Source organism: Alosa pseudoharengus, unplaced genomic scaffold, assembly GCF_046254945.1.
Source record: "Alosa pseudoharengus isolate Yale_2024_CS ecotype anadromous, Long Island Sound unplaced genomic scaffold, YU_APseudo_1.1 YU_APseudo_1.1_scf_3, whole genome shotgun sequence".
In the NCBI taxonomy this organism is placed as follows: Eukaryota; Metazoa; Chordata; class Actinopteri; order Clupeiformes; family Clupeidae; genus Alosa; species Alosa pseudoharengus.
Genome location: NW_027468718.1, coordinates 40,754,643 through 40,770,719, shown reverse-complemented (window position 1 = coordinate 40,770,719; position 16,077 = coordinate 40,754,643). Strand labels below are relative to the sequence as shown.

The following is a 16,077-nucleotide window of genomic DNA, read 5'->3' as shown; positions in this document are numbered from 1 at the left end:
TGCTTTCTGTTTTCAATGATTTTATTATGCAGATTTCACGTTACGTGCCCAGTTGCGTTTGTTTCGCTGCGTAACGTGTGTACGCCGCACCCCCGTGATTTTTTCAGCACGCGCAATTTCCGCCATTATTTGAAAATTCTGCACCAGTGAAGACAGAGCAGGTCCCACGTTAGTTCCCTGGGATTTTAGATTGTCACTCGTCTTTGTCTCAAGCGATGGAATTTCAAGGTTGGTAGATTGCTAATCAGTTTGAAAGAAAGTGTTTTGGTGCCAAGATCGCTAGTTGACAGTGGTGACAAGCTAACTAGATAGCTAACTAGCTAGCAATCAGCTAGCAGAACCACCAAGTTTCAGATGGAGTTATCTAGCTAGCCTCATAGCCGGTACAATATTAACCTAACCACGTCCAGAAAAGATGAATAGAACGATTGTTGATTCAATTACAGAAACCTTGAACATGATTAAAACAAATCGGTCCGAGGCCTATAAGTAAACGTTAGCGCAATGTTGAAATACTCTCTAACGTTAACGTTAGCTTACATCAGTTAGCCCGAAGTCATTGCTTCTAGGTTCTAGCTAGTTCTAGGTTAACTGCCTAACGTTATGTGAATGTAGACGCCTTGCTAGCAAGCTAAAAGCTAACTACAAGTGTTGGACTGAATTGCCACTTAGTCATATACATTCAGATCATGAACAAGAGAATGAACGTTTAGCGATATCTGGCCATGAAATGTCGTTTATTGGTAGGCGACTAATTTGATGCCATTTTTATACTGAAGTAGGCACAGAACCAATGACGCTTGGCTCACCCACTTCGCCCAAGCCCGGAACAGGCGCCCAGTTTTTACCCGGGTTTCTGATGGGAGACCTGCCAGCACCTGTCACACCCCAGCCTCGCACTTTTGGGGTCAGCGGTGTTGGAACCGAGACGAGATCGCCTCTTATGGCAGGTATGGAAAATATGCTCCTGATATCAGTCATGTAACGTTAGGCCTACTATTACTAACGAGCAGTGTGTTGATTGATTTGGAACTCCTCTGTACAACAGGAGGCTCTCCACCTCAGCCTGTGGTCCCTACTCCCAAAGACAAGAGTGGGGCACCTCCAGTCAGAAGTATATATGACGACCTAGCCAGCCCAGGGGTTGGCATGTCCCCTCTCAGTGCACGGAGACAAGTGAGTACATCTTTACCACAATTCTGATTTCAAACAGAATCTGAAAAGGTTGTGCCTGAAAACTGCTTATACCTTTTGTTGTCTTCCACAGCCATTTTCTGTCTTGCAGTCTCCTTTGCCAAGTTTTCCAGGAACCCCAGGAACAGGTGAGCCTCTTAGCATCGTTGTATTAGCAGATTGTTTCTTTGCTACCCTGTCTTGTAGACCTAACCCCTATGTATGTGTGTCTTTCATAGTCTCTAGTGTGTTTAGTCCAGCCAGTTTAAGCCAACAGAGGAAGTCCGTACTTTCTCCAGCACAGATTGACCCCTTTTTCACTCAAGGTGATGCACTTTCGTCTGAGGACCAGCTTGATGACACATGGGTCACTGTATTTGGGTAAGTGTTTTGGCGGCATGGCTTTTCAGTATGGTATACAGTAAGTTTCATAGACCATGTGAGTAGGATATGCTTGTTATGTCAGGTTTATGAAGTGGCTTGAAAGAGGTGTGTAGAATCATCCTGTTCGTTTTTCATGTCTTCATGGACATATTCCCAGTTAGGAGCATTCCCACGCTTGTCAATCCAGCATTGCTCTTCAAGACCACAATAGCAAATGGGTTTTGGCTTTATACAGTGCACAGTACACTGTTGTTTGATCTTCATCTGTGTTTGGTATAGGTTTTACTTTGGACTTGTTTTGAAGTGTCCGGTAATGCATTTCTACATGGTTTTCTTCCTGTTTCCACAGGTTTCCTCCTGCTTCTGCCTCCTACATCCTTTTACAGTTTGCTCAGTATGGCAACGTTCTGAAACATGTGGTGAGAATCCTGGTCTATTTGTTAATGCATAATCCCTGTATATGTACTGTATATATTACAGAATATATACAGCGGAGAAAATAAGTATTGAACACGTCAACATTTTTTTCAGTAAGTATACTTCCAGAGAGGCTATTCGCATTAAATTTTCTACAGACATTAGTATTAACTTAGTTAATCCACACATATTAAAAAATCCAAACATTAATGTCCCTAAGTAGAGTTATGAGTAAAAAAGTGTAATGGCACAGGGAAAAAGTATTGAACACACTAAGAAAAAACTGTACACAAAGGCAAGGAATGGCAAGGAACGAGCTGGAATCTATACATAGTTAGAGAGTAATTATCTCTCCTATCTGTGCAAATTAATGTAAGCTGGGTTAGTACATATTGATGAGCTATAAAAAGGTTTTTCGTTACCAAGTTGTTACACAAGAAACATGTCATGATGGGTAAAAGCAAAGAGCTCTTCCAAGACCTTTGCAACATTATTGTTGCAAAACATATCAATGGAACTGGTAACAGATGCATTTCAAAACTTCAGAATCATCCAGTAAGCAGTATTGGAGCCATTATCTGCAAGTGGAAGGAACATCACTGCATCATCAATCGGCCATGCACAGGATCTCCTCACAAGATTTCTGACCAGGAAGTCAGAAGGATAGTCAGAAGTGTAGCCTAAGAGCCAAGGACCACTCCAGAAAGCCTGGGAGGCAGCAGGTTCAATTGTTACAGAGAAAATCATAGGTAATGCACTCCACCGCCATGGCCTCTATGCACGCTCATACCGCATGACTTTATTACTGAAGAAAAACATGTCGAAGCTCATTGAAAGTTTTCTACACAACATTTGGACAAGCCTATAAAATACTAAGAGAATGTATTCTGGTCAGGTGAGAGCAAAATTTAACTCTTTGGATGTCATACTACACACCATATTTGGAGGAGAAATGGCACTGTGCATCACCCTAAAAATACCATACCAACAGTGAAGTTTGGAGGTGGAGGCATCACGGTGTGGGGCTGTTTCTCATCTCATGGTACTGGCAGACTTCATACAGTTGAAGAAATGATGAATGGAGCCATTTTTTCTGGGAGAATCTTGACATCCACCAGAACAATGAGAATGAGACATGGCTAGACCTTCCAGCAGGACAATGATCGATCCAAAGCATTCAGCAAAGGAAACTCTCAATTGGTTTCAGAGAAAGGAAATTCAGGCCCTGACTTAAATCCAATTGAACAGTTTTGGAAGTTACCTAAAGATCAGGATTTACAAGTGGGACCCCTGGAATCTTCAATATTAAAAGACTATCTGTTTAAAAGAATGGGCCAAAATCACACCTGAATACTGCGACTGATTAGTTTTGTCATAGAGGAAATGCCTTGAAGCTCTCATTACAAATAAAGGGTTTTCCACAAAGTATTTAAGAAATTTCAGTAGGCGTGTTCAATACTTTTTTCCTGTGGCATTCCACTTTTTTATTCATAACTCTACTTATGAACATTAATGTTTGGATTTTTTTATATGTGTGAATTACCTAAGTTAATACTAATGTCTGGTGAAAATTTCATACAAATAGCTTCACTAGAAGTATACTTACTCAAAAAAATGTTGACGTGTTCAATATTTATTTTCCCCGCTGTATGTATATATATATATATATTAACAAAAATGTGCATGGTTATGGGATTTGGCAGACGCTTTTGTCCAAAGCGAAATAGAAAACAATATAACACTTGAATTTAACAGGGAACAATTAAGATGTTGGTCAGACTATATTAAGGAGACTAGCAATAATAAACAAACAATGTCAATTCAGTCAATAGCCTAATGAAATAATAACACACACTATATTTATATATATTTAGAGATGCACCGATATGGAATTTTAGGGCCGATAACGATAACCGATATTTATTGGTTTGTTGTGGCCGATACCGATACGATAACCGATAATATTACTCTTGAAAAAAAATTGTGAAAAGTGTTTTGGTGAAAGCATTTAATAAGTATAATTGTATTGCAGTATTTTTACCTGCCACCAAATGATGGACAGAACTCATAATAGTCCTCAATAGTACAGCAGTCAATATAACAGTAGCCTAGCCCTACAGTATGTGTGGCTCCTTTAAGTGAACCTGACGTCAGTGAATTGCGAGTGAGTGGCTAGAGAGTATGAATCGTTTTCATTTAGGACTAAACACTCATAAACGTCTCAGCTGGGAATAAGCTACAGTACAAGGAAGTTTATTGTCACATGCATATAGTTACTGGAAGTAAGAAATGCAGTGAAATTATGTCTGGTGTCAGCCTATTTGTGCATTTATGGGGGGGGGGGATAAAAAGTGCAGTAGAAGAGGGGTTTAGTAGATAAAGTAGCAAGGGCTGCATAAGAAAGGTGGGGGAGGATTGGGATTGGGGGGGGGGGGGGCACCAACAAGGAGCACCCAAGAGCAACAGGGGCAAGGAAAAACTCCCTTACCAAGGAAGAAACCTTGGGCAGATCCACGGCTCAAGGGGCTAACCCAACTGCCAGGGGTCTTGGTGTGTGTGTTGGGGGGATGACAGGGGAGATGGGATAGTGTGCTGTGTATGTGGGGAGAGGGCAGTGTGCAATATGTGTGTTGGAGAAGCTTCCTCATGAGACAATGTGCTGTGTATTGGGGGGGGGGGGGGGGGGGCAGTGTACTGCAAGTATGGTGAAGGGACTTACTATTGCAAGCAGAGTACTGTATGTATGATGTATGTGAGTGATGACAGTGAAGATGTGTGTGTGGGCGGAAGGGGAGTGGAGCAGTGACTGTGTGTGTAGTGTGTGTGTGTGTAGGTGGGGGCAGTGTGCTGTAAGTATGTAGAGGATGTGTGTTGGAGAAGATCCAGTATAGTGACCAAATCAGAGTTTGTGAGGGAAACTTAGGTTTAGTTTCAACTGCGGGTAACTGAATAAAGCTGCAACTCCTCAGACTGTATCTTATGTCCATCTACTCTGTTGCGCACAACCTGCTGCAGCAGAAATGAAAGGGGTTAGCCCCGAAGGTTTTAATAACTTATTATGATGACCTGTCTGGAACTGAAGCAGGAATGGTTAGCATATTTCTAGGTAATAATACAAAACCCAAACTAAAGTAATGCAAATATAATACTAAAACACAACTTAGAACTAGGCCTACTTATTTACTCGTCCCACTAACGAGTTTGTTTATTTGTTTCCCTGACCAGTGCGGTGCAAACACATCAGCACAAGACGACTCTAGATAGGGCTGAGCTCTGCTCTGGTAAGGTTAAATGGCGGATCATTCACGAGAGGATTTTGAGATGCACAGAGGGGTATTCCAGAAAGGAGGTTTAAAGGAGAATTCCGGTGTGATTTTGACCTAAAGTGTTTTGAAACATGATACCGAGTGTGAACGTATGTCTCATAGCCCATCTCGGCTTGTCCCCTGCACTCCGAAATCTGGCGCTAGTTAGCCGATGCTACCAACAAGGCGGTCAATGGTGGTGCCTCGGCATTGGCATTGGCATAGCCATGCAAATAAATCACTGTTTTACACCATTTACGAGCCTCAAGGTATCTCCACACTTCATTGGTAGACTTCCGAGGGCCCTGACATTTAAAACGAGACATTGAGAACTTTGAAAAAGCACTGGTAGTTTACTTACAAGACGATTTATACAGACAGTATCTTCACGAAGTTTAGCGTTTGCAGCCATCTTGAATTTAGTCACGATAAGTCGAGCGACGAGTAAGAATGAACAGGTATGATAAGGGATCAGATTCCAAAAATAATTCTGTGGAAATGCATGGATTACAGTTTCTTCCAGTAGCAGCAACTGTAATCCATGCATTTCCACGGAATTATTTTTTGAATCATACCTGTTCATTCTTACTCGTCGCTCGACTTATCATGACTAAATTCAAGATGGCTGCAAACGCTAAACTTCGAGAAGATACTGTCTGTATAAATCGTCTTGTAAGTAAACTACCAGTGCTTTTTCAAAGTTCTCAATGTCTCGTTTTAAATGTCAGGGCCCTCGGAAGTCTACCAATCAAGTGTGGAGATACATTGAGCCTCGTAAATGGTGTAAAACAGTGATTTATTTGCATGGCTATGCCGATGCCGAGGCACCACCATTGACCGCCTTGTTGGTAGCATCGACTAACTAGCGCCAGATTTCGGAGTGCAGGGGACAAGCCGAGATGGGCTATGAGACATACGTTCACACTCGGTATCATGTTTCAAAACACTTTAGGTCAAAATCACACCGGAATTCTCCTTTAACAAACACTGAGATAAAACTTAACCTCTGGGTTGTCTGAACCTGTGGCGACTAAACCCGAGCTGTCGGTTCCAAAACACCGGTTACCAGTTAGTTCAATCAACCCTGTGTTAGATAACCTAGAGTTGTGCGCGTTCACGGCGAACTTCTAAAGGCATCATCTATTGAGAGTTGAAACCATGAGTGAAACCGGCGATAGGAATTGAGCACCGTATTTTTTAGAGGCGGAGTAGTCGAGGCTTACAAGGAGGAGAGAACTGTAATAACAAAAAAAGAGCAATACTTAAGCGCCTGCGTCCGAGACCTTGCTTGGCAGAGAATAGCCTAACTGACCGTGTAAATGTGTATGTTTAAGATTTAATGTCAAAAGAACAATTAAATAATTCACTGGACATCACGTATTGTATTGGCTGCTTTGAATGATGCTTTCTTAAACTAGCCTAGTTGTCACAGATTGAGTGGGCCATAGAATTCTTTGAGAATCCCAAATGTAATTTTCTATTTTAACGCGGGTCCTGCAGCTGTGGGCCAAGTTAAACTTTTGCGCTCCATCATCGGAAGGGTGAATGTCGGAAGGCATGGGTAGCCTATTGGACACATTTCGGTGCACATTTGGAAAATTTAATAAGTGATGCTGACCTGCCAGTTGGTGAAACTACACTTTAATGATCCTTGTGGGTTTGTATCCAGGAAAACTAATGAAGTTGCGCAGGAACTGCTTTAGCGCAAGGCAAACTTTACGCACCGACCGACAGCTTGCCGATATGCTCTGTGTCTCCAACACTACAAAAACTCCCAGTCGGAGAGCGTGTGTAGCCTATTAAAAAAATATTTTATCCCAAATGCCATCAGCATTCTTAACCAAACTTAGTGACAACATGCATACCCGGCTGAGCTGTACAGCTATTTAAACTTATTTATTAATTTTCTATAGGCTATGTTTCCCCTTTTTTGTGCTGTACTTGTTTTAATTGGCCTATATCTTCAATGTGTCTGAGATGTTGTTTGTCCATCTGTCTGGTGAGCCAAACACAAATGTCCATATGGTGTAGGCTAGCTAGCCTACATTAAAGATTTATTTTATTCTATTCTAATCCACCATGCTTTTCAAGTAGCCTATATTTAGGATTCAGCTGAAAAACTCTAGCGCTCTTGAAAAACTTGTTTGGAAAAGAATGGATAGGCTATCATGTGATGTCGTGGTCTTATCGCCCTCTCACGGTGAATTGCACGGATGAATATTACATGATTTTGTGCTTCTTTGTCAATCGGACCTTCGTCAAAATGAAACGCCATTGTGTGACAAGTGTAAAAATAGCGGCCTGATTGAACATGCACTGAAATAACCGAACATAATTGAACATAACCTGAACAAAACCTACCCCCTACCAGGTTAAGTTCAGAGCCTATGTTACCATAGTTACTTACATAGCCTGATCATTTTTGAGCTTTCTGGAACTGAAATCCCAGGTTTACCGCTAACTCTGGGTTAACATACCCAGTTAAGCCAGTAAACCTGCTTTCTGGAATACCCCCCAGATTCCCAAATGAACGCATATCCACAGATTTTGTTAGAGTGGTGAAATACATTCACACCGCTGACATTATATTGAGGAAAAAGTATAGCCAACCAAGCTCAGTGTAGCCAGACGGACCTAATACGTAGGCCTAAATTAGGACTTTAAAAAATATCGGCGCAAATTATCGGCCAGAATTCTGTTATCGGACCGATAATAATATTTTAATTTTTTCACTTATCGGCCAATAATATATCGGCCGCCGATATATCGTGCATCCCTATATATATTATATAATATATTATTCTGCCATGTGAGGGGGAGAGAGGGATGGGGTGGGATTCGGGAAACGACCCAGACTCGAGTATATTTCTATATTATGTACTGTTCTGTACTGTACACATGGATAACTGTAGAAATAGATAAATAAATAGTTTTAAAACAAAACTGGGGAAATAACTTGTTTTATTTTCACTGAAGGATATCCACATTTAAATGTTTTGACAGATGATTTCCCAGAGTCTAGGCTGAGCTTTATATCATTTGATTTGACAACCAAAATCAGTGCCAACTGCTCATTTTACCAGATGTCTGTGTGTCTTCAATTACAGATGTCCAACACCGGCAACTGGATGCACATCCAGTATCAGTCCAAACTCCAAGCAAGGAAAGCACTCAGTAAAGATGGAAGGATTTTTGGCGAGGCCATTATGATTGGTGTAAAGCCTTGTATTGATAAGGTGGGCCACTTTTAATCAGACATGTGGTTGTTCCTGTGTCTTGATGGTGATTTTGATACCACAGATGAATAGAGACCCAGTCAGACCAATAGTATGAAAAATCAGGAACAGTTTATTTACAATGATGCGCATCAAGGGAGAGACAGCATGACTTCACTTAAAGATCTATCAGCTGCTCTAACTAGACAAGGAAATAGTTACGGTTTAAGTATACTTCCAGGCTGACGGGAGATGGCGTTGGTCATCCCAAATCAGACTCTGATTAGTGGAACCTGGCAATCCGGAGCAGATATGCCAGAAGAGTGAAACACTGCAAAGTCATAATATTCCCGCTTATCTCTAAGTACAGTCACACACAGATATACACAGGGACAGTACAGATATCATACAGTCATTACATAGAATCATACTTTTAGTGTCAAAGTGACCCACTAATGAGAAATGCAGAACATTAAACCACATATTGGAATAATGGACATAATGCAGAACATTAACCCACATATTGGAATATTGGACATACTGTATTCCACTTTCTCTGATATGCTGCAAAAAAATCATTCAAAAGCATTTAATTATGCAAACTTTCCTTTCTTCTTTTGATACACAATTGTCTATCAACTTGCATCACAAGTGTAAATCCTGTGTATGATGTTAATCCAAGAGCTGAGTGATAACAATTATTTTCTTAGACTAGGCCTACACAATGGGCTTGTTAACTATGTTAAGGGACCGGTCACAAAGAGGATGCTTTGCCATCGTGTGTGTGAGTGCAGGAGAGAGGGAGAGGAAGAGGTGCATGCGTGATGGCAAGTGTTACGGTTGAATAGTTTAACAAAACCGTTTTAAAATAGTTCTTAGGCTATTTAAGCATGCAATTTGTGTCCATATGTAGGCTTTAAGCTACACTTTTGTGAGCCTAAAAGGCACATTAATAGCCAGCTCAGGACGCGATTTACTTCAGGTCGGATTAAATTACGGCTGGCCCTGGGTGCCTGTAGCCTGGTCTTTTCTGACGGTCCGTTTTCAAAAAGGAGCAACTAGACTTTTTGACGTTCGCTATCGCATAATTTAGGACTTGTCTACTATGTAGGCCTAAGGGGTAACGTCCGCCAAGGTGTCCCGTTATTCACAATTAATGGACGAGGCGGAGGCAAAGAACTCTCGATGCGCACACCCGAGTTTGTAACTAGTAGGCTAAACAGCATACTAGCATATACTTTTTCCTCAATATAATGTCAGCGGTGTGAATGTATTTCACCACTCTAACAAAATCTGTGGATATATGCATATCTCTGTATGTTTTCATATCTTTTTACTTTAAGCAGCCTTACAATAACTAGTATCAGTATGTTAGTATGGTTGTTGGTACTGGTATTTTGATATTCTGTCAAAGTTATTGAATGAGTTTCAAGGGTTGTATAAGCACTGCAAAGTAGTTTTCTTGTTCATGCTGTCACTTGGGTAAAACTCTCAGATAATAAAAACCAGTTTCATACAGTTCATAAACAGTATAAAAGTGCTCGTCACTGCATGACCAATATTGAACTGCGTGACTCATATTGATTCATGCGTCATAGTCAGCACCTTGGGTTACAAGCATTTGCATGTTTGTCTGTGTTTGTTTGTTCCCCTCCCTCTTCTCACATATTGAGCGTGTGTGTTTGTGTTTTGTTGCTCCCTGTGCAGAATGTGATGGAAGGTTCTGCTGAGCGGGGCAGCTCCTCGGCCTCTGTGTTCAGCACCCCGGCGAAGGCCAACGGCACCCCCAGCCATCCCGTCTCCACCCCCCGCTCCGCCATGAGGCCCCTCAGCGCTGCCTACAAGGCCTCCAGCAGCGATTACCAGGTACAACACAGCCTTGGGCTGGAGCTCGAACACATGAGTGGAGTGGATGAATGGAGCTTGGGACTAGTGTGTGTTTGTGTGTGTGGGGAGTAGGGATCGACCGATATGTTTTTTTCAGGGCTGATATCAATTATTACCAAAACAGGAGGCCGATAACCAATATGTAAAACCGATATGTCAGTTGTCAAAAAGGAGGGTAGATAGTAAAGGCGATATGCTGCAAAAAAATCATTCAAAAGCATTTAATTATGCAAACTTTCCTTTCTTCTTTTGATACACAATTGTCTATCAACTTGCATCACAAGTGTAAATCCTGTGTATGATGTTAATCCAAGAGCTGAGTGATAACAATTATTTTCTTAGACTAGGCCTACACAATGGGCTTGTTAACTATGTTAAGGGACCGGTCACAAAGAGGATGCTTTGCCATCGTGTGTGTGAGTGCAGGAGAGAGGAAGAGGTGCATGCGTGATGGCAAGTGTTACGGTTGAATAGTTTAACAAAACCGTTTTAAAATGGTTCTTAGGCTATTTAAGCATGCAATTTGTGTCCATATGTAGGCTTTAAGCTACACTTTTGTGAGCCTAAAAGGCACATTAATAGCCAGCTCAGGACGCGATTTACTTCAGGTCGGATTAAATTACGGCTGGCCCTGGGTGCCTGTAGCCTGGTCTTTTCTGACGGTCCGTTTTCAAAAAGGAGCAACTAGACTTTTTGACGTTCGCTATCGCATAATTTAGGACTTGTCTACTATGTAGGCCTAAGGGGTAACGTCCGCCAAGGTGTCCCGTTATTCACAATTAATGGACGAGGCGGAGGCAAAGAACTCTCGATGCGCACACCCGAGTTTGTAACTAGTAGGCTAAACAGCATACTAACGATGAACTAACGTGCATCAATCGGGAATTCGCTAAATGAAGGAAGTGGGTGCTTTACTTATTGATCCGGATCAAAGAGACAATAGCTTACAAAGTGATGTTTTTGTAACTTTAGTGTAGATGATTGTGATTCATTGCAACTTCAGCAAACAGCATTGCAACTTCAGCAAACAGCATATCACTAACGTGCATTAATCGGGAATTCGCTAAATGAAGGAAGTGGGAGCCTTACTTATTGATCCGGAACAAAGAGACAATAGCTTACAAAGTGGTGTTTTTGTAACTTCAGTGTAGATGATTGTGATTCATTGCAACTTCAGCAATGTAAGGTACCTTCCTTAGGCTACCTTCGAAAAATAGCTCCGTACAGCTTAAGCCCAGTCAGTCTGCCTCAGTGAGAATCCTAAACTTTCAATGTGTTCAGTCAAAGTCCTGATTGGCTGCATTCGTGCTAACTAACAAATCAGACGGTGTAGTGGGCGGGACAACACTCTCGACCACAGAGTAGCAAATGCAGGGAGTGAGATGCTTTACAGACAAAGTAGCGCGTTTCATTCTTTATCCATTTCAATATCGGCTTATCGGTGGGAAAAATGACCGATACCGATTATTATAAAAATGCTAAATATCGGCCCTAATAATCGGCCCGGCCGATAATTGGTCGACCCCTAGTGGGGAGGGGTGTGTGATGGTGTGTGTGGTGCAATACACAAATGAAATGAGTGCAGATTGTATTCTGCAGTAAGCAACTCTTCTATTGGCTCTGCATCTATTGACTTTGAAGGTATTGCCCCTAATTGATTCAGCAAAGCACAATGACCGTCAAAGATTCACCTCACACTGGGAGCTTGTGTTGAATGCATTCACTGTACTTTGCTGATATGTATGAACTACCCTCTCAAGACCTGTCTCATAAATGTATGTTCTATCTATAGGTTGTTGCGGACCGACAGACCCCAAGAAAAGACGATACTTTTGTGTCCAAAGCCATGGAGTACATGTTCGGCTGGTGAGCGTCTGCCTTTCTGTGTAACGTTAGGACTTGACCACCACCGCCACTATTACTAGCTACTAGCCTTCAGTGGCCCAACTAAGGGCTTGGGACTGGGCACCTGGACAATGAGAACACAATACGTGGGGTGAAAGCAAAAGCACTTTATCAGGTGAATGACTTTAAACAAGTCTCTAGGTATTTTTGGGTTCAGAATGCTCTTGGAGGAAACACCGTCTACGGGGGGTTGGACTGCTACAAAGCTCTCGATTATGTCTTGATAACTGTCACAAACACAAAAAGAGACTGCTGTGATATCTTTAAAAAGATCTGTTGGCTTGAAGTTTGCAACACTGCAGGGCTGTCTATTAGTTAATTATGCACTGGCAGTTCTCTGCGAATGATTCATTTCAGATTCTTGAATATGTAAGAGCCTACATTTCTTTGGCCTGAAATAGTGCTTAACATATTCAGTCTCTTCTAGCAAATAATCAGGGTGCTATGTTTTAACAGCGCACTAACTCAGTGATGAAATATTCCTACATGGCCATAGATGAGGTTGAAATGTCAGTCTGCTGTGATTGACGTTTTAAGTGGCTGTAATGGTATTGGTTTTGAGTCCTTTGACCAGAGACATTGGGCAGCTTTCTGAAAGACTGTCCTTCTTGAGATCCAAGTCTTACATTGAAAACAATTTTGAAAGGAGATTTCATTTATTGTGTGGGGTTGTTTTAGGTTGTAGGGTTTGATAGACATTTTTTATACAAATATAGCAAAAGACAAAATCAGTTTTTAAAAGGGTGTGTGCTGGCCAAAAAAAACTCCAACAATATTGTACAGAGAGAAAATGTGTATTCCTTCCCTTCACTGTTTGAGTGATGTCTTGATTGAAAGAAAGGCAGTTATCAGTGTGTTCATGACCCTTCACCCCATTCATATTATTTTGCTGTCTACTTTTGTATTGCTGCTTTTCAAATACTGTGCTTTTTTTTTTTTGTTGTGTTTTTTTTTTTTTTTACTTACCCCTTTCTTGTCATAACAATAAATAAACAGGATTGTTTTCTCTGATGACTTCACGCGCCTGTCGTCCTTGGTCTGTGCACCACTTGAAATCTCCAGTTATTAGTTTGTTTTGTGCGTGAAGGCTGTTCATTGTGCAGGTTGCCACAATTGATTGGCTGTGACAGAAAGAGTGATGAGGTTGTAGGTGTGAAGGGGTGCTACTGCAGCTGCAGGAGCAGAGTGAGTCAGGGGCTGAATGCCGAGCTGATTAGACTGCCAGGTGGCGGTTAAGTGCAGACTGGAAGTGCTAAAGTCTTTACTTAAAATGCTCAATTAAAGATCCACTAATGAGCCCGCTGATTGCTGTGTGTGTCTTTCTGTCTGTCTATCTGAAGACAAAGCTTAGCCATGCTAAAAGGCAAGTCTTTTTCCATGGTGATTTCCTATAATGATCCTTAATTACACACAGGATAACTGGCTGGTCTGACTTGATTTCTGATGTGTTGGCTACTGGGTTTAGAGAGACCTCCACTCTAGCTGAGCTTCAGTCAGTCGCAATCCTGAGCCGAGTTGCTTTATGTTGACCATCACAGTGGAGTCATTACACGAGAGGCTTACTCACTGTCTCAGCAGTGTGTTTCACTGAGTCCTGGATTTGGAGTTGACTTGTGTTGACCCTGACTTTAACCTCTTAAGATTGAAGGATTTGTAGTGTAGGAAAGTGTTTCTCACCTGTACTGCCTGCAGATGTGTCTCATCTAGAGTGCATACAACCCAAATCCGAGTCCGTGAAATTAATGAGTGCCTTGGATTTCTGCAATTATATGGGGAATTATACAATTATACTTGCTGGTATTAGCTCCAGATTGAGGACACAAAGGTTGAACACTTCACTACATTAAAATTCTGAGCATCTGGCATCTGAATAAACACCAAATCGGAGAATAAAACAGCAGTAGTAGCCAGCTATACAGCACAGTGGGCCAGACGTCAGTAGCATAAGTAAAGACATACAGTAGCTTGTGGCAGTGTTCTCACAAACCTCCATAGGTGCGAGGAAAGCACCGGGGTGACAAACACGAAGAGGTGCTACTACTCCCACTTCAGTACTTGCTGACGATCTCTCTCTCTCTCTCTCTCTCTCTCTCCAATATGCTATGCTACATTAGGGTGCGTTGTTTGTCCGTTGTTTTCCACCCCTGTGCTGCTCGCTGCTTTTGAAGGTCAGGCAGGTGAGTCTGCAGGCGTCAGTGGAAGCAAAGAGAGAAAAAAAAATCCCTGAGAAGGACGTCGGGGATAGGAGCCAGCCTTGCCTCGCCCCCCTCCCTCCCTCCGCTCCCTAGCACAAGGTGACATGGATCCGTGCTCCGGAGGTGAAGCTGGCCTCACCTCTGGCTCCGCTGAGGCTGATGCGAAGTGCCAGCGTGCTGTCTGGCCGATGAGGCTCAGGGATGCAGGGTGCCCCCAGGGTCGGCCCAGACATAATCCATCCTGATCAACTGGGCCTCTCCTCAGGCGTGATAGACCTGTAACCTTGGAGGAGACGAGGAGAAAAAACAACTCCTTTTTTTTGTTGTTCTCTTCGTGTGTGTGTGTGTGTGTGTGTGTGTTTTTGTTCCCCAGCTCCCGCTAGCCCTTGGTGTGAATGCCAAGGCAGATGAGAAGTTGTGTTCGGTTTTAGGTGTAACCTGCTGATGGGTGATTCAGCCCTTTCTTTTTCAGATGCACCTGATTATAGCCACATAGGTGGACACAGATTAAGGTGATTTTATCTTGATGCTAGCTAGATGTTAACCATACGGGAGCATGTGCATTGCCAGTAAGACACTTTGACTAGATTTCTGTTCATTATTACACTGGACACAATGAATAATTTCTATCATATCAGTGGATAATATAGCCTTGGTTGTCTGTCTATCAGCATGTTTATTGCATTTTTATTATTGTGCAGTAACATAATAGAGAACCACAGTGCCCTCCAATGAAGATGATAGAATTGGCTGACATGCTGGAAGTACAAGGCCATACTGGTAAGTCTTCCATATCACACAAAAGCGGAGACTGTTACTTTGGCAGGCCCGATCCACAAGATGGCAGTGTTTACTTTATCTATTAGTGATATGTATTCCTCTGCCTCTCTCTCTGACAACACACACACACATCTCCAGTTGCACTTAGAAAGGAGTTTGTAAGTATAGCTAAGTAAATCAGCATCTGGCTAAAATATGTATTCCCAGCTGTCCTACTTTTTCCGCTCACTTTTTCTACTTGCTCATTTACTTTTCAAACAAGTAAACAAGGTGATGGAGGCGCATAGAGAGCAAGATCAAAAAAGCACCTGAACAACTGTGGAGATGCTACCTTCTGTTTTGTTGGATGCTGTGCTAATTCTCCTGGGAAAATATAGCAAAATATGAGTGCATGGGGGGGGGGGGGAGTAAACATTTATACTGCAAATGGTTTGTGTGTAAGCACATATTCCTCTGCAGTCAGAAATGGTGTTGAAGCACAGGTCCACAGAAATGAATTATGATGAATCTCCTTGATCAGCACACTTGCAATTTTGTGGAGAGTCAAGTTTATTTCAGAAGAAACACATTTTTCCTTCACTGTCGTACTTTCACTTTATGGAGCAACAGGAATTTTGTTCAGTGTGTTGCCTTTTTTCTCTGCTCAACAATTGTTTTTTTTGTTGTTGTTTTGTTTTGGTTTTGGTTTTTAATCATAGTAAGTCTGTCAACTCTGTGTGGTGCGCTGAACGCACTGCTGAAGTCATCCCGTTAAATAATCTTATCTATTTACGCCCTCAAAAGTTGAGTGATTATTTAAAGTGCTGCTAGCTGTGA

The 16,077-nt window shown here is 42.0% G+C and overlaps 1 protein-coding gene across 3 annotated transcripts; it reads left to right on the top strand.

The window, feature by feature from the left end:
* The first annotated feature begins 104 nt into the window (after positions 1 to 104).
* nup35 (nucleoporin 35) lies at positions 105 to 13,300 on the top strand. Of its 3 annotated transcripts, none has more exons than XM_076264255.1 (9): positions 105 to 228; positions 780 to 950; positions 1,049 to 1,176; positions 1,268 to 1,322; positions 1,500 to 1,554; positions 1,907 to 1,976; positions 8,387 to 8,515; positions 10,202 to 10,360; positions 12,174 to 13,300. In XM_076264255.1, the coding sequence occupies exons 1-9, from the start codon at positions 216 to 218 to the stop codon at positions 12,249 to 12,251; spliced, it is 858 nt and encodes a 285-aa protein (XP_076120370.1). In that variant the 5' UTR covers positions 105 to 215; the 3' UTR covers positions 12,252 to 13,300. The 3 variants fall into 3 exon arrangements, with proteins under 3 accessions (XP_076120370.1, XP_076120369.1, XP_076120371.1); XM_076264254.1 differs by having other exon boundaries at positions 1,413 to 1,554; XM_076264256.1 differs by lacking the exon at positions 8,387 to 8,515 and having other exon boundaries at positions 1,413 to 1,554.
* The last annotated feature ends 2,777 nt before the right edge of the window (positions 13,301 to 16,077 follow it).